This window comes from Chanos chanos, chromosome 11, assembly GCF_902362185.1.
Source record: "Chanos chanos chromosome 11, fChaCha1.1, whole genome shotgun sequence".
NCBI lineage: Eukaryota > Metazoa > Chordata > Actinopteri > Gonorynchiformes > Chanidae > Chanos > Chanos chanos.
In genome coordinates, this window is record NC_044505.1 from 3,236,582 (window position 1) to 3,255,800 (window position 19,219).

At 41.5% G+C, this 19,219-nt stretch overlaps 1 protein-coding gene across 1 annotated transcript in view; it reads left to right on the forward strand.

Moving 5' to 3' along the window:
- npnta (nephronectin a) overlaps positions 1-13,563 on the forward strand; it is a 33,458-nt gene extending 19,895 nt beyond the window's left edge. The window contains exons 6-14 of the mRNA XM_030788205.1: positions 2,109-2,228; positions 4,761-4,880; positions 6,946-7,080; positions 7,874-7,996; positions 9,461-9,883; positions 11,346-11,435; positions 12,469-12,567; positions 12,970-13,229; positions 13,453-13,563. Of these exons, the coding sequence (XP_030644065.1) occupies positions 2,109-2,228; positions 4,761-4,880; positions 6,946-7,080; positions 7,874-7,996; positions 9,461-9,883; positions 11,346-11,435; positions 12,469-12,567; positions 12,970-13,229; positions 13,453-13,563 (1,481 nt within the window). The remainder of the gene's footprint in view (positions 1-2,108; positions 2,229-4,760; positions 4,881-6,945; positions 7,081-7,873; positions 7,997-9,460; positions 9,884-11,345; positions 11,436-12,468; positions 12,568-12,969; positions 13,230-13,452) is intronic.
- The last annotated feature ends 5,656 nt before the right edge of the window (positions 13,564-19,219 follow it).

The following is a 19,219-nucleotide window of genomic DNA, read 5'->3' on the forward strand; positions in this document are numbered from 1 at the left end:
TATCCAGCTACCCGAGGGCTCCGTTTCTCCTGTGGAAATGTAATGCTGGGTTGGTGCCCTGTGAAAGAAAGATGCTTTCTCTTTTTCTTTCTTTCTTTTTCTTTTTTTTTTTTTTTCTCGTGCTGCCTGGACAGAACGAAAATGAGCTTTGTGCACCTTTAACCTTTCATCATTAATGTAAACTCTTCAGACAGAGACAGAAAAATGAGGGCTGTTTTATAGACCCATATTGGGAGTATATCAGTCATCAGAATCTTCAGCCTGTCTTAATAGGCAATTTCTATGTGCCATTGAAAGCCATCTCTATTTTTTTTTTTTCTCTTCTGTCATCAAAAATCCATTTATTTAAATAATGCAAATTTGCTCGTGCACGACTCAGAGGATGCTCACACGAAAGGATGTTTTAAATAAAGGGGCAAAGTTAGCCAATTATGTCACCAATCATACAGCAATCACTGTCTAATTGGAAATTTCAGAGCTGAAATTAGGGCTTTAATTTTTACTCTGAGTAGCTGATTGCTGTTTTCAACTTGAGACAAGAGAGCAAAAAAGAAAAAAAAAAAAAAAAAGAAAAGAAAAAAAGGAAAGAAAAGAACTGTTTATTTTTCTGTGTTTCTTTGGATGCAGTATCTCACACAGGAGTCCCAGATATCAGGACAGTTTTCAGGGAGAAAGCAGAAGGCAATGTAATGTGACAACAACAATAAGATATTAGAAAATGTTAGCAAAACGCTGTCCTGAAGGACACTCGGATAAAATGAATTTACGTGTTTTTTTGTTTTGTTTTTTTTTTTCCCTCTGTGTAGTTTGAGATTTGTATTTTTTTGTCCTATATTTTAAAGACCAGAAGATGCCTTACTTCGAGACTGCTAAGGCTGATGAAAACACACTTAACATTAACCACACAATCGTCCCGCTTCGATCTGGGGAAAAAAAAGAAAGACAAGCGAATCAAATCTTGCCAGTGGTCTCTTTACTTATCTGGCACAGGAAGTGGTTCTAATCAGCTGCTTCCTCTCCGTCCACCGATCACCGTGGTAACGTGACCTTAAAGCACTGCCATTTACCATAAAAAAATAAAATAGAATGAGTTTTGTAGAGTCAAAGCCATTCACGTTTTGAGATCTATGGCTTTTGGCTCGTATAGTGAAAACGCATTGATCTAGTGGAGGCATTCCATGCATAGCCTTTTGCTAAAGATGGCACCGTTCTCTCTGAACTGGGCCATGCCAAAACCACTTTGGCTGCTCAAGCCAGAGGGATCTGTTTTCACACAGGCATAAATTAGACTATGGGCACCACATGTCCCGGCTGGCCTAGATAGAGAGTTGGGATAATTTACAGTATTGACGTGCAGGTCCCATTGGCAGGTTACATATCGCTTAATTGAGCATTTAGGAGTCCAAAGCAACGTCTAAACGGAAACATTTTAACCCTTTGATGGATCTTGCCTCGGTCACCGGGTGCTGAAGCCCAAATTTCCCCCCCTTGAGAACTTAAATTGCCTCGGAAATGCTCGTGCTCATTTTGATGGATATTGGCGTTCTTTAATTCTAGGGAAAAAAAAAAAAAAAATCTGTCCATGAACTTGTTGGGATTTTTTTTTTTTTTTTTTTTGCGTTTAATATCCTGTGTCTGTGTTTACTTTTCCACAGACTGTCGGCACGTGCTAAACCTTTGGCTGCTTTCCCCACATTTTAGAACCCCTCAGATCACCCTCTAACAATATTTTCCTAAGAACAGAAGCAGATGACGTTGATTGGTCGCAGTGATTTCTGAGGTATTACGTCTCTGTCGTGACAGGCAGTAAGGTACCAGAATGGTAATGTTGTGGCAAGCCAGGGTCTCACAGGGGGGATAATAGGCAGGTTTGTTTTAACTGCATTTCCAAGCAGTGAGGTTGAACCTGTCTCGACACGAAGACCCTCTCTACTGTCTGCCCTCCCATAAACACAGCCTTTTGGGGTTTAGATCTGACCTTTGACCCGTGACCTCTGGTTAATTCCTGCCCCTCCTACTGTGTCTGGAAGTGCTAACACCCCCCCTCCCTCGGTCCTTCCTCTCTCTCTCTCTCTCTCTCTCTCTCTCTTTTCTCCATCTCTCTGCAGACCTGAACGAGTGCGGACTGAAGCCACGCCCCTGTAAACACAGATGCATGAACACATTCGGAAGCTACAAATGCTACTGTCTCAACGGCTACATGCTGCTGCCCGACGGCACCTGTGGAAGTGAGTTACGTCTCCCTCTGTCTCGCTCACGTCTCTTTTTCGTCTCGTGTTTGTCTCGAGCCGCAGAACTCCCAAATAGCGCCCCTCCTCCGTTTTTTTTTTTTTTTTTTTTTCTTTCTTTTTTAAGAAAAATTGCCCATGCCAAGTCGCAGTGTTAGTTATCCGACAGGAGTTTGTGGGTATGTCTCTGTCTGTTTTAATTGAAATTCTGCCTTCATCTGTCTGCCATGTCTCTCTGTAAACTTGATCTTCAGGTACCCTACGGAGCTTCTCAAAGAAATTTATCCGTGCGGTTTCATTTCTGTTTGTAAGACATACATTTTTATTTATATGATGTGAAGAATTGATGAGTGTGGTTTGGTGTTTGTGATCAGTCCAAACACGCGGAGCACTGATGAAAGCGCTCTGGGCGGACAAACTGAAAGCAGATGAAACACTTCTCTGGTTGCCATTTTGTTCCTACACATCAACCAAAGCGATTTGCACGTACCGTCCTACGAAACCGCACAGTCTGACTCAAATCACAAATGACTTTCTGCCTCTGCTCTTACCTTCCTCAAGTCACGTTTTAACGGATGCACCTTTCCCCCGCCTGTCTCCTGTACAAAAAAAAACGACAAAACATTTTTCACCAGAATTTTTTTTTTCTTTTTCTTTTTGATGTTTTCCTATTCCATCATACTTTCTCTTGGGAGCTCCAGGCACACAGAACCCCAACAGAGAACGTTCCAGTGACTCAGATGAAAAATATGAGAGGGATGTGAACTTCAACCTGGCCCAGTAAATCTGAATACTATTGGTGGCCCAAAGCTACTGAGGACAAGCTGAAGCTGTTATGTCTGTACTTGCTTAAGCAGTTACCAGCCGAATACGAATAAGGGTTTCGAGATTCCTCCCCTTGATGAATCTGTTTTCCCATCTGCAGAACCTTTCCAAACACGCTTCTATCTGTCGGTTTATCAAAGCGGAGCTTGGCCCCCTTTGAAGCGAGCGGTAATGATGTCGTCGACACGTTGGATCCGAGATGACTGAGTATTCGCAAGAGCGACGCGAAGCATTGAAAAGGTTTTCGTCTGATGGAGACCTACAGGTGTGATCTCAATTATGCAGATCTTCACCTCATCGGGCGAGAAAAATAACACTCCTTGTTTGACGCGGAGCACCCAGAACCATTGTCTGTCTCACCAAGTCAAATGTTACAGCTGGTTAAAAATGAGTTTCCCCGTACTATTGTAAATCTGTAAACGACCAAATGCTCACTCACACATGTACTGTGTTCATCCGACTCCTTCAGAAATCTATAAAAATGTTAGTCGGATGATTTCTGACTTTAGTCAGAACACAGAGAGAAGCTCGTAATGCCCAGTGGGAGCTCACCAAATCATTTCCTTTACCCTGAACAGCCGTGATTTTTGACAGTGTGTCTACTGAAGTCGTCAGGTGAACTGAGAGGTTTTGTTTGAGGAGGTGCTCTGGGAATTGAGTTAACTGAGAGGTTTTGTTTGAGGAGGTGCTCTGGGAATTGAGTTGTTGTTGTTGTTGTTGTTGTTGTTTACATTCTCCTCCCCAGCACCTTCAGCGTTTTTCTCTTTCACTGTTAAGAGTATATTTATGTTGGCTTGCATAACATGTTGTTTCATTCATTCACTCATTCATTCATTTATATATACATACATACATACATACATGCATACATATATATATATATATATTCATCTCATAAAAGCATGTGAAACGAATGCATATGTGTTGGATTCTTTTTGTTTTTGTTTTTGTTTTTGTTTTTGAGATTGGGTTGAGCAGTCATGCTAGACAGTGGCAGAGTGTCATTTCTCTGTGGGTCCACAGGATTGTGGGTAGATAGGGAATCTAATAAAGCGTAAGCTTATCTGCCCCGGTGTCCGCTTCCCTTGAGGACATCCAGACGAATATTAGTGTGTGTGTGTGTGTTCTCTTCCTGTATATAGTCTTGACCTTCACATAGCGGCAATATGCCTGGCTTTGGGTGTGTGTGTGTGTGTGTGTGTTTGTGTGTGGTTTCATACAGGTATATTGAGGGTCTTAGAGTTTTCTCTCTCAGCTCGTTAATCAGTGACTGCAGTTCTGTATATGCAGTGCAGGAGTGTCCTATCCTCCATCCAGATATATCTGAAATGCCATGGAAAACTCACCTGCCTCCTTGTGGGTCTGCTACATGTGGCTCTAATAATCAGATTCTCTTCATGGGCTGAACTGAGTGGCCAGATCCAGCGTGTTTGATTACTTATCAAATTCTGCAAGAAGGTGTCTCAGGGAGAATGGGGCAACCCTATCTTAGAGTATATAGCTCAACATTGTGGTTCTGTGAGTGTGTGTGTGTGTGTGTGTGTGTGTGTGTGTGTGTACGTTCGCGCGTGTTACAGATCCGTGTGTATGGCTGACATGTACATTTTTCTTCCAATGTTGATTTAGCCCTTTGGGTCAGCTCTGTGCATTGTTGTCATACTCTCCCCTGTCTGTCTGTGTGTGTGTGTGTGTGTGTGTGTTTCTCAGATGCCCGCACATGTGCCATGGCAAACTGCCAGTATGGCTGTGAGGTGATGAAGGGTGAAGTCCGATGCCAGTGCCCTTCGCCCGGTCTGCAGCTGGCACCAGACGGCCGGACCTGCGTGGGTACGTATCTTTTCTAACATCTCTTCCACGTGTCTCCGGTTTAATCCGTTCATGCTATGATACATTACAGCGGTAGTGATGCAATCTGTTCCCAAGGCTCGTTTTAAAGACAGACAGGTGCGGGGCTGTGTTATTTGCCTGGTTGTTCTCTTTGCGTCTCTGTGCTTCCTTTGTTTTGTGTGAAGAGATGATGAAATGAATTGTTGCTGGCAGAGACAGATGGTGAGGCCTCATCCGTGCAAACATGATTTGGAATATCAAACACATGCCGAGAACACAGAAAGAAAAGGTTAAAAAAAAAACCCAACAACATATGTGTTCTCAAATACGCCCCTCTTCATCTGATGAAGCCTGCGGTCTCACACTTGTCCTTGACAACCAGACAGCGGACTGCTGCCTTTGATACGTTAATTAGACTCTAAGTACTTGGAGACTGTGTAATGGCATTCGGTAATGATTGTATTAATGTCGTTCCAGAGTCAGAGAGACGGGGAGTGAATGTGTGTGTGTGTGTGTGTTTTTTTTTTGTTTTGTTTTTTTTTAAATGTTCTTCTCCTTCTTCGTTGTAGCAATTGTTCTTTCTCTACAGTGATGCATAGCAGTACGCAGATCAGTAGATCACAAATGAAACAGGACAAATTGAGCCAGTTAGCCTTTGTCACTTTTAAACACATACTCTTTTCATGAGGAGGGCAAGAGGAGGAGGCGGAGGAGGGGGAAGAGGTGGAGGTGGAGGAGGGGTGGTGACTCCTCGAACCCCTGAGGCACTTATCTCTCCTCCGTGTCGTTCTCCTGTCAGCTGTGTGCGCTGTCTTTCTCTGGAGGGCTGGGGTGAGAGTGTGAGTGCTGTAGACGCAGTGGTAGCAGAACCCTCTGAACAGGAGACCATCAGTCATGTGGCGGCTGTATTTGTGACATTTCTAAAGACACAGGTGTTCAGCTCTGGAAATATTTCAGGAGAGTCCTTTTTTTTTTTTTTTCTTTTTCTTTGCCCCTGAGGGGGATAGGAAGGTCTCTGGTCACTAAAAAACAACAACAAACAGACCAAAAAAGTCTCTACAAATTTCCATGCTTTACAAACTTAAAGGTTTCCTGCTGCCTCTGTGGGGTTTTTTTTCCGTCATTAATTTTTTTGTTTAGAAAATCTTTTAGTCACAAAATCTCTTATGTTCTTGCAGACAACTTCAGTTGGCTTGTTTCCTGCAGGAGTGTGGTTGTCTCTATGTATTTCTTTGTTATTTAGAATGGACAGATATATGTTGATTAGTGCAATGTGCAACCCTCTGTCTTTTTTTTCTCCCCACAGAACTCTCTGAATGAATAGTAGACACTTTCATTTCTCATGTTTCGTGCCTTGCTGAACCTTACGATCGATCAAACAGTTTTGTCTTGAGATCAGTAAAAAAAAAAAAAATAGCAATTCACAGAGGAGCAAGATGTTTATAGAATCAAAGGCAGCTCACACAAACTAAACTCGAGAGTGAGTCTGTTCTTGACAAGGGCTTTGAATGATTGATGAGAAATTGTTGTTCTCTATCTGGCATTTTGGAATATTTTTCACTCTCTCTCGCAATCCCGCAGGTACACACACACACACACACACACACACACACTCACACTCACACACACACACACACACACACACACACACACACAGAAGATCACTGAGTGGGTTTATCATAGGTGAAATCCCTTAGTGACTGTCTATAAAATATTCTGCAGCTGGAGTGGATTCCTCAGTAAGAGAAGTAATGCCTCAGGCCTGTAAAAGCATTCTTTACTGTGTACCTGCTGAGGTGAACAGGCGCTCGGGTTGAATAGGTCCCTGAAAACGCCCCCCCCCCCTTCCTTCCCTACGGCTTTGTTACCATATCAATCCATAATCCAACCTGCAGCACACAGACTTCGAATATTAAAGCCTTAACATTGGACCCAGAGTCTATAAGCTGGTATAGAGAGAAAACGTGGGAAGGAGGAGAGTGATGGATAGAGCCGTCACTCCTTATTTATTTATTTGTTTGTTTATTTGTTTATTTATTTGTTTATTCTGTTTCCTTTTCTCCAGACGTGGATGAATGCGCGGCGGGTTTAGCCGTGTGCCCGAGGTTCCGCAAGTGTGTCAACACGTTCGGCAGCTACATCTGCAGATGCCACGAGGGCTTTGACCTCCACTACGTCAACGGGAAATATCAGTGTGTAGGTAAGAGAAGCAGGACCCTCCACACCCTGCCTCGTCTGGCAGTCAGGCTATTTACCTAAAAAAGTCAAATCGTGAAAATAGGGACTGTTTAACGGGGCAAAGGTTAAAAAAAAAAAAAAAAAAAGTTGTTTGATTTGACAAAGTTGTAAGAGCAAAAGGTTGTTTAGGAAAGAGTGGAAAAAATACAAGCTTGGATTCAAAAGTGTCTAATTTCTTTTTCCTTTCTGTGGAGGCTCAGGGGGAAACTGTTTGGTTTGAACTCAGGCAGTAAAATCTGGCTCTAAATAGACAGAGCAAACACCTGAAGGTGATTCAGGGTCTGTATAAGTGCCTCTAAGCTGAGAAAACAACCTTTTCAAGTGTTGAACTGTGAATACATTTAAACTTCCAAAAGTACCCAAAAGTTTCTTACCCTGTTTTTTTTTTTTAAGAAACCTTGAGCAGATATTAATGGGCATCAAAAGGCCCTCTAGATGATTGTAAATCAATTAAATCAATTAAAATGATTTTCCAAGGCAGTGCTGTCTTTTTAGCATGATATTTGTCAGTGAACAAATGAAAACATATCTGTCATACTGCTGTTAGGAGTGGATGTTTAGCCTGGATGACGCTTAGACTGTAACCCTCCAGAAGCCTCTAATGTATAAGATCCATCAGTTTAACTACAGCCAAATTAGTCATGCTGTGTGTGTGTGTGTGTGTGTGTGTGTGTGTGTGTGTGTGTGTGTGTGTGTGTGTGTGTGTGCGTGCACATGCATGTGTGTGTGCGTGTGCGTTTGTGTGTGTGTTTCAGATGTGGATGAGTGCACTTCAGGACAGCACCAGTGTGGTGCCCACTCCACCTGCTACAACACGCCAGGTTCCTACAAGTGCAAGTGTAAGGACGGCTTCAGAGGAATTGGCTACGACTGTAAACGTGAGTGTGGCACGGAAAAAGCCGCAAAAGCAACAGCTCGCTGAGCGAGAAACGCCCACGAGGTCTGTGCTACAGTATGTGTATGTACTGATTAATGGATATCTCAGTGGTTTTGGTCCGCTTGCCCTGGTCCAAAGGTTCTTCCCTCATACCAGGAGGAGGTATTTTGTCCCATGTTTTTTTTTTCCATTGTTTTTCGTCTTTCGTGAAGGAGCGAGTAACACGGGAGAGCAAATACCTCAGATTGAGGGGCGTTGAAAGAAATCTTTTTCCTTTTCTCACATGAGCTGTCAGTCATCAGCCTGGGTGGAGCACAACTTCTCTTCTCTTCATCTCTCTGTCAACAATGCCATTACGTTGACAGCATGTCTGTTTGAATCTTTACATACAATACAGGGGGGCCCTTTTGTCCCCCACATCAAATGACACTGGCTTATACACACACACACACACACACACACTCATTCGCACATATACACACAGGCACACACACGTACAAATGCATGCATACATGCAGTCACACGCATGCACACATGCATGCATACATGCACACACACACACACATACATCCATGCACATGAACAAAGGTATGCATACATGCACACACACATACACACACACAGGCTTCGTGTGCCTCAGGCATTGAGTTTATTCCTTCACTCACCAGCTCTCCTCTGACAAGTTCAAGAGGCTTTAAAAGCTGGTCTTCAAGGAGAGGGGGGGATAAAGAGATTATAATCAGTTACCGTTAAAAGTAAAAAAAAAAAAAATACCTTGGTATTTCAGCTCAGACAGCGTACCGAAAAACGCAATGTGTCTCCAGATATCCACACTGCATATAAGACAAACTCTAGATCAGATAACATGTCAGCCCTCTGTAATCTGAATGTTTGTTAGTTAACGATCCAAAATATGAAGAAAAGAAAGTTTCATTTCCTTGATGACTGGCAGCCGAGGTTCAGTATCCTGTCGGTGCATCATAAACCAGAGCTGTTCTTTAACCAGAGAATAAGCTCTTTACCATTTAAATCTGAAGGTCCCCGTGTCACTACACTAAGCACTAAGAATCATTGTCAGAGCTGTCTGTGGTAAATTGCTTGTCCTAGACCAGTCAGACCTTCCTCAGTCTGCTGGCAAGAATAATCAGGAACTGCATTTGATTATATTCTGTTATTGAGATAAGTGACTGATGTGGGGAAAAAAAATTCTTGTGTGCCATGCAAGCCTTTTCACAGCTGAATGGTTAGTGTTTATTGTAAAATGAAGTTAACGCACCATATTCTCTGTGTTTAGAAATCAAACAGAGATCCTAAGCAGAGAATGTTTTGAATGTGAAGCCAGTTAATGACCCGTTGCAACGAACAGCTGTTTGCCTCATCAGTTAGTTTATGGGTAAACTGGGCACGTTTTTATGGGTGAATTGGGTAGGTTTTTATGGGTAAACTGGGTTTGTTTTTCCTGTAGCCATACCCAAGGTGATTATTGATCCGCCCAGACCCGGAAAGACCACGCCAAACAACAACAACAACAAGATCCCCGACACCGACCACAAGAGGACCACCACCACAGTTCGACCGGCGGTGACTCCGAAGAGGATCGCCCCGGCAACCACCACTACCACGGCCGCGCCACCTCCGCCAAAGCGAATCACTCCTGCGCCCAGAAAACCGTCCGTCCCCACACGGAAACCCCTCATCCCGACCCGAAGACCGCCAACCCCAGTCACAATCAAACCGTACGTACCACCCCAGAGGATACCCGTCCCCGCCCCCACCAAGGCCCCCACCCGAAAGGTACCCACCCAAAAACCACGAGCTCCTACCATCACTCCTGTGGACAACAGCATCAATAAAGAGGTTACACAGAAACAACGGGGCGATGTCCACAGTAAGTATGTGGAAATGCCTGGTGAGCTGTGAAAAAATTTGGGGTTTTCGTCGTTGTAGATTCGTCAAAGCTGCATCAAATTCAAATTGCCCTCATAACCTGCTTGATAATGTTGAGGGTTTTTTTTTTTTTTTTTTTTTTGAAGATTCGTTGAGTGGGGCAGACACACAGCTAAATGGCAGGTACATTCCAGAGAGAAGTAGAAAATTATTAGCGTTCTGTTCTGTTATGGCTTGTTCACACGGGCACTTTCTCAGAGTAAAAGGTTCTTAAGAAAAACTCTTGAAACTCTTTAGCTTGACCTTTCTTTGCTCTTCTGTGTCATCTCTGTACTTCCCTTTTCCTTTTTATAGTGTCAAAGAACACTTGCCAGTTATCTGGTATTTGTAGCTGACTTTTTTTTTTTTTTTGCTTTGGTTGAGTTCAAACCCAGGTGAACCTGCAAAGTCTTTCAAAAAACGTAAATTGCATCTTGAAAGTCTCCCTTCCAGATGGTAGAGCCTAATGAGAATTTAAAAAAAAAAAAGAAAGAAAAAAAAGAAAAATAACAGGTGTAAAGTCCACGGTACAACTGAAGGGCATCAAGCTTCAGTTTCTCCACATTGCCACAAATTGCTTGGCAAAATCTTGTGCTTAATCAGACAAAATATGCATATTTGTATATCTGATAAACAAGAGTAATTGTGAATTTTCGATGACTGATAAGAGAAGTCAGCCTTTAGATGGATGCCCACTAGCACTGGGTTAAAATGACTCTGAGCAAGTTTGTTTACACTGTTGTTTGTTCTTCGCGGCTTGGGAGAGAGCGTATTTGTTGTTGTTGTTGTTTGCGTACCTGTGGACCTGGAGATTGAAAGGTAATTGAAATCAATGGAGTAATCACAGGCAGTGCACCGTTAGGCGTGGCTTATCTCCCTAAATGTTATTCCGCTGTGTAATTGGCAGGTTGGACTATCCAAAAATATCACTTTCATCAGCTCCCTCTAATAGGAAAGGTGGAAGAGAAACAGATTGTTTAAACAAAAATGCACCGAGAGTTTTCATTTGGATTTGATTGTGGTGTCACCAGTCTTTCTTGTCACGGTCTCTGAGCGTAGATCTATTTATAAACCCAAATATTTACCAAGGGTGAGCAGAATAAATGGTCAGATGCCGACTGAGATAACCAAGTGAGAACAGCAAGAGACTGTGAAATTTCAGCAAGCCTGTCATTGTCCAGTGTCCCTTTGCTTCACGTACGACTCAGCTCTCAAATGGTCAAAAACGGGTGACCATCGATAGAATTTGGTCATAAGATGTATATTAATCAGCTTCCTGTGTAAGAAGCACAAAGATCGTCATGATTACCTGTGTGACTGTGAATGAACGAAGAACTGCGTTAGACAGTGTTTGGATGTGTGACCTCAGTGCTGGTTTCAACATTTTGAAGTATTCCTTTTTTTTCTCCCCCACATTCCTTCAGTACCGAGGAATCCTGACCGGAATAACGTCTTAGGGATTGACTTCGACATTGAACTGGGCAACACAGAGGATGAGCTAAGTGATGATCCAAGTAAGAGACACAACAGATCTTTATCTCTCCAGTAACAGCACTGAAGACTGGCTCCATTCTAGCCGCTTTATTTTTTTTATAGTTAACATGTCTAGGGTAAAGGGTGTCTTTGTTTTGTAGAGCATAGCTAACTACTATGTGTAAGTAACAACCAAAATGTGTCTGTTATTGCCCTCTGTAGTATGACACTTACAAATCACATCATTAGCTGTTATCAAAAATGCTACTACTTCTGAGAAAAAGAGAATTCCTAGCACGTTTTGGTGTTGCTTTGCCACATGAGAGGAAAAGTCACGTGACCAAACAGACGATTGTACGCTTTTAAAGAGACTGTAGACGCTGAACAAGAGAACCAGAGCATTCAAAAACGAAAACAGGTTTATTGGCTCCATATCCTCTTCATAGTTTTCTTTCATTAAGCCTATCAAGAACATATCAACAACAGTATTTTTTTTTTTTTAAGTTCCCTGACAATACTTGGTGAGTAGAGTCAGTTTGCTGGAAATACAGGATGGCGTTTTTGGAGTCTGGTATATTTTGAAAGAGCAAAGCCAGACGTTCCTCCCGATGATGGATACACTCCATCGTGTCACGTGCAGACATTTTTGTAAATGAAGTCAATTGTACCCAAATGGCCTGGGTGATTTCATTTTGTGTGCCTGCACTGGCATTCTCTGTGTTTATTAGATTAGCTGTTTGGCTCGAGAGGTGCTTTCGTTGGCTCCAGAGACGTCGGCAATAATTCCTTTTTCTAGTCAGAATGATAGAGGGCGTCGGTACAACATAGCTCGTGCCCCAAGCCCCGCTCATGTTTTTTTTCTTTTTTTTTTACCCGTGTTGTTTTTGCTGAATTACGGCTTGTATCGCGTTAACCTCATGACCCAGATTTCCCAGCTGTAAAGCCTATTTTAGGTTGTGACATTTACTTTGACTTGTGTTGGCACACAATTGTTTTTTTTTTTATAATCATAAATATAAAAAATATTGTTTGTCTTTTCTTTTTTTTTTTTATCTGTTACGTTACGTTGAGCAGATGTTGACTCTCTCAGTTGCTCCTTTGACCATGGTCTTTGTGACTGGATCCAGGACAGAGGAGGAGACCTGCACTGGGAGACGACAGCAGACCCCTCAGGTAAAAACATCTCTCACCAGCCGCAGCAGCAATGGTGCCACTTAGACTCACCTTTTACGTTTTTGAACGTTCAGACGACTGTTAACGGTCGTATGACGCTGACTGAACAGATGAGATGTTTCTTGCTGATGGAATTTCAGCTGAGCAAAGTTCTTCTGTTACGCCAGTAGACATTATCAGGAAATGTACTTCCAATAAAATGCAACTGCTGTTATAAATGTTGTTGTTCACATTGATAATAATACTATGGACTAATATAGTATAATATATTTTTAAGATAAAATGTTTTTCTTTTTTCTTTCAAAAGTACAAAAAGATTGGAGAGCCCTCTGAAAAACCTTTCTTTCTTTCTTTCTTTCTTTCTTTCTTTCTTTCTTTCTTTCTTTCTTTCTCCCTATTCAGGGGGTAGGTATCTGACCATCTCTGAGGTGGGAGACAGGCGAGGGGGACGAGGGGCACAGCTGGTGCTGCCACTGGCCGCTCCCTGGAACGAGGGGAACCTGTGCCTGGCGTTCCGTCACTTGCTGTCTGGGCACCATGTGGGCATGCTCCAGGTTTTCGTCCAGAAGGGCAGGCAACACAGCCCAGCGGTCTGGGGGCGAACGGGGGGCAACGGCTGGAGATCCACACAAATTACATTATGGGGCAAAGGACTAGAGAGCGTGAGTATACACTTGAGTTTTGACTCCACAAATGTAGAATGCAAAGATAGGGACTCTCTTAATGTATATGAAAATGTCTTGTGGTTGTGGTGTTTTAATCTATCTATCTATATGCACCTTTTGATGTAGAAATTAATATACAACATCTGATGTATAATTACATGTTACATGACAGCGGTGATGGTGAAGATTCTGATGATGACGTCATTGGCTTGATTGACAGGTGATTGTGAAAGGTGAACGCAGGAGAGGCCGCAGAGGAGAGATGGTGTTGGATGATATTTCCTTGAGGAGAGGCTCCTGTCAGGAGGAGCACAATCTTAGGAGACTTTAACACACTCACACACACAGAAACAACAAACACACACACACACACACAATCACAGAGAGAGAGAGAGAGAGAAAGAGAGAAGGAAAGAACAGACTCACCTCACACCAGCTGTGCTCCTTTCTGTTCAGCCACTGATTGTACCATCATGTCCTGATTGTGGTGACTTTGACTGGTTGACCGACTTCAGCTCGTCAGTACTGCTTCCTGTCTGGCCTCTAACAGACGCCACCTGTGCATGCTTCAGAAACCAACAGGTCCTTCGCTCTACGCCCCACTGAAAGCATCCGAAGGCACACGAAGGTTCGCTGAATGTGCTTTTTCCAGACATTGTCATGTAAAAGCACATTTACACACCGAGAATCAGAAATGAGTTTGTGAAAGTTTTCTAAAAAAAAATTCTGCATCAGAGACTTTCAGATTCTCCTCTTAAAGTAAAACAAAAAACAACAACAACAACAACAAAAAACAGCTGAAACAGAATTGGACCTGGACACAGCTCTTCTCTGTGACTCCTTCTTTTCTCTCCCTCACCAGTGCGAAGTAAAAATGTTAAAATGCCTTTTCCTTCAACACTCCCAGTCAACAAACAATTCCCCTCGGGACTGGTCATTATTTTTTTTTTTTTTTTTTTTTAAGAATTTTCTGAAAGCCCTTTAAATTATCAATAGTGGCATAATGTTTTCCTCCTAAGATCAGTGTTGATTCAGATGTATTATTGTAAATGTAGCCGTAAATGTACATATATTTTAAAAACCCTTTACAAGCTTGGTGATTCACAATGATGATGTGGAAAATTAAGAAATTAAGTATTTTAAAGATGCAGGATGTTGTTTACACGACTAAATTTTGCCCGGTGTTCTTTGGTTTTCTTCACTTATATGCATATTCTATTTTACACATATTGTAAATTTATAAATCGGTTGAGTGTTTTGCATCTATTTTATTGAATGGCTGCATCAGCTATCTTATACTGACATATGATGCCTAAGTTTATCCTGAACAGGAACCACATTATTACTGTACAGTCAGTAATTGTTTTGTCTTCTTTTAGAGTGTTAAACAGAACATGAAAAAATAAATAAATAAATTTTGTTTTGTTGTTATGATTATGCGTTGGTATGCAACTCTTTTTGGACCTGAAAGGTTTTAGCTCTACTCTTGTAAAGCAGTGCTCATCTGGCTTCTTTGAACACAATGACATTGTGTCGGACTGAAATGTGTATTTTTGACTTATGGATTATGACAGCACATAGAGAATTATTGTTGAACTTGACTAATTAAAACTGATTGCCTTGTATTAGTAAATGACCACTCATTTACTACCTTACTATTAGACATGTCAGCCTTGGCATAGAGCTTGTTTTGTCCTCTTCTGTTGCTTGAGGTTTATTCTAGACTGAATTTTCTTTAGCAGGTGTGTAAATCAGAATGCTTATATTCCTTTTAGTCTTTTACAAGATCTTAGACTGAGATCTAGTTTATGGTGAGGAGAGTAATACACACAAATGAGAATTTGTTAGCTTTAACTTTGGTTCCTTCAAAATCTAAATAATAACTTAATAACTTGATCTGAAATTCTTAATAACTGTCCACATTGTCTTTTTGACACAGTATTTGATCCTGCTGTTTGCTGTTAGCCAGGCTATAACTGTCATTTATATCAGTACAGGCCTTTACAAGATGTTTGTTTTATGACAAAAGCCTTTTTATACTCATTTTGCTACACAATACTAATACTCTTTTGTGGCATCCTTATTACAGTACTGGGAGCTAATTTATATGCTACCTATTAGACACATAGATATACCTAGCTGTCAAATACTGCCACCAGATAAAGAGATTCCCAGTCACGGCTGGAATTTGAACAACAAATGCCAGACATACAAGGAGAACATCACTGTTGGGTCCAAGCCAGCTGTTTGTCAAAGAATGCTGCTCCAGTTGTGGATTCAAAGCCAAGATGCCTAAAAATGTTAACATTCTGAAATGTTGCACTGCAGTTTTTGCAATGAAATATTTTGAAGCAAAAATTAATTTTGTAAATGCATCACGACAACAGTTCAAATGCATCTTTGGAGATAATCACAAGTGAAATTACTGGAAAATCATCTAACTACATCACAGAGTATTTATCACTGTAACAGATGACCAGTAATTCAAACGGTGGATAAACAAATGAGGAACTGTAACGACCTCATCTCCTCCCTCGCCGGTCTCAGCCATTCAGCGCTCAGCGTCGCCGGTTTGCTAATCGCCGGTCTGATCACGCTTCATCCCTCACACCTGTCTTCGCTCTGATTCTCCCCTCCATTTAATCCCCACTGTTGGACTAGATCCTCGCGAAGTCTACACGTCCCATGTGTTTACTAGGCCGATTCAATTCATCTTTAAAGTACGCCTTTCTAACGCGGTCCCCTGGAAACCCTTTACCGCTACCCAGTGTTCTCTGTGTTTGCCTGTTTGTATCCTGTGTGTGTTTCGAGTCTTCAGTCCTGTGTCAACCCCGTTTTGCACCACACACTTTTTGTTATTAAAAACCATTCCTGTTAGTCCGCGCCTGCGTCCCGTTCAGTAGTCCTTTCCTGACAAGAACACGTTTTTTTTTTTCACTGTACTAGGTTTACTTACATACCCTGCATGTTAAGAACTGGATTATACGACAGCATTTTATTTGGGGAAAAAAAAAACAAAAAAAGGGAACAACACTGAACATGCTTGCACACATCATTTTTATTAGTTTGCAAAAGTATTACACAAATTCCGATAGTGCTATTCTGACATTTCTGGAAAGTTGGTGGTGCTCAATCCTTAATAAAAAAGCATCGCACAGGGGATCTTTAATGATGCTGTAAGTATAGATGTATGTTTGGTCAATAAACAAAGCATATCATTACAGAGATCCTTCAATTAAATTTTTATCTTCTGGCATCTGAAGTGAAAATCTTAACTAATCAAAACTAAAATCAGAAAAGAAGTACTTAAAGGACTATACAGCGAGCTTTAATTCTAAAATAATTTATATCGAAGAGTTACCTCATGGTTCAAAGCTATTGGTTCTGGTACAGCTCATGAACCAAGAGGCACCGTAGTATCTTGCAGTTTTTTTTTTTTAAATGGCAACACTGTCATCCACATTTTTGGGATTAAAGTAAGTGTATGGAATGGGAAGATGCTTGTTCCTGTTTTCAATGTTTTCCGAGAGGCGGGCCAACTTCTCTGGAAACTGGGCCATCATTTTGGTTGGGATGTCCTCACAGAACAGCTGCTCGGGATATTGTCCAAGTGGGTACTGATGTAATAATGTAGCGTAAAGTACTTTCTTTCCTTTACATTTTCCATACTGCATTTCTACAACTTTATACTGAAGCTTCTAGAAAAAAACAAAAAACAAAAACAATGATGATCTACTAATAAGTTACAAGTCTTCCTTATTCTTGTGACTGTAACATATAACAATATGACAACCATGGCTATAAAATTTATTATAATTGACATTATTAAACATTTCAGAGTTTATTGACTTGATGTGTTGAACAGTTTATATGATACCCGTGTGTTCCAAGAAAATGACAGGATAAAATTGATTTTAGGGTTCTAATAATAATCTGCTTAGAACTGGTACGTACGCGGTCTGAGGAGTTCTGGCTCACTGTACTTAAAGTATCCATTAATTTCACTGGGGTAGTGACATCTGGGATGGTTTCCAGAATGGTCTGCTCTGAAGAGCCTCCTTTTTGAGTGGGGGGGGGGATGTCTAAGAGTGCTTGGGCATCCAGCCACCATAGTCAAACTGCAATTTAAAACAATAGAGCTGTAACAACAACGGACTTGGTGAGGAATTCTAAATTGATCGAATGCATTGAAATAACACCTGTCCACCGTGAACAGCAGCGTGTTGGGCTGACATAGAGAAGGTCACCATGGGGACGAATTTGATGAGGTCAGCCACTTTGCTGAAAGATTTTGGTATTCCTATTAAGGAAATGTGAGGGCGTGGAAACCCTTGTCAGATACAGTTCTGGATTTGGAATCACATTTACTGTACGTGTGTATGTATTCACTGCACAACATAGAAAAAAGAATCTACCATTGCTTGCATTTCCCAGGAAAAATATCTCATTGATCCACTCCTGAAGCTCAGTGTCCTCATGTGCGTCATCATCAGATGTATAGTAGTACGTCACTACCTCCAGACAAACCTGCACCTGGGAACTAGTAAGGTTTAAGATACATGGATGATGATAATTTAGAGTAATCTGTTAACTGAACTGACATCAATAGTATGTTTCACTGCTTTGATAGTGCTTTCATGTCCTACTCATTGATGACGTTCCACAGCCTGAGGCTGATGTCCCTGTAGTAGTAGTTTGGAATGTCCCCCACACCACGAGCTTTGACGTCATCAGGCAGACACAGGGAGCTGTAGGTCAGGGAGGATGATGCTCTGCTCAGGAACTTCAACATCTCATCAGGACCCATGGCATTATGCTGTGGGATCAGGGCATGGGGAACAACATAGCTATTTCTCTCCATAACTCAACATTTACTTAACTGATAGGGATCTCAGGGGTCCCTCAGTGAAAGAGACATTAAAACCAGCACTCTAAGAGTTTAGGACATGTAACTAAGGGATAAGTCCATCTTCTGAGATCAGTATGTTTCAAGCCATAATGTTGACTTGGGCTGTGAACCGAGTATGAGGCATGAGGAGCTGAGAAAAACTGAGAGAAAAGACAATTACATTCTGCATTCCGACTATGGTCTGACTGCTATGGTCTGAATGATATGATCTGAACTTTGTGATTACAGCTTAGTTGTTAAGATATCACTGACAGCAAAAATATATAATGCACATGAATCATACAACACTCTTAATATGTCCAAATTCAAAAAGCACATGTTACTTCATGCTTATTTCAGGGCAAATCACCGATTAGATTTTATCCGATTATCTAGGTGGCAATAGTGAGCTGCATTTGATTTAACATGTAATTTATCTTGTAAGCATGCAGATACCTTTACAGTTCTTTACAAAACAAATATTTCATTTTAAATTAATCGATAAATGGTCTATTTCATTTCATTAGTAGCGAGGGGAAACACAATAAGATTGGCAAAAGACAAAGATACCTGGCAGAATGTTCAGGCCTTCTTTGCACATTTTAAAACGATCACTATGCACACTCTTTCTCTTTATTCTCCCTCTCTTTCCAGGATGCCTTCCCCTGGTACTCAGACACACATAAAGAATGATATGCCAGCCACATTTCCAGCCCACTATCAGTATAATCACTCCCTAGGATCCTCAAAGCTCCACCTTGACTGCGGGTAGCCTGTTCACCTTGTGATGACTATCTGCTTCTACTTTCCAACTTCAACAACCAATAACTACAGATGGATTTTTACATCTCATAGATGTTTCTTTTTCCTTATTTTCCTAAAATAGACCAATTTTCTACTCTCACCACCCAGTGTCAGCCAGAAAATGATGGGCTCGTCCTGTGTTGAGTTCTTGGTTTCTCTCAAAGTGTCTTACAGCTAAGGTAGAATTTAAAATCATCTTTGCGGCTCAACAGTGACTGTGACCAATTGTTTACTGAAGTTACTATCCAGACAGTAGTTTCACTAGCCAAAATATTGCTGCCCCAAATGTAACTGG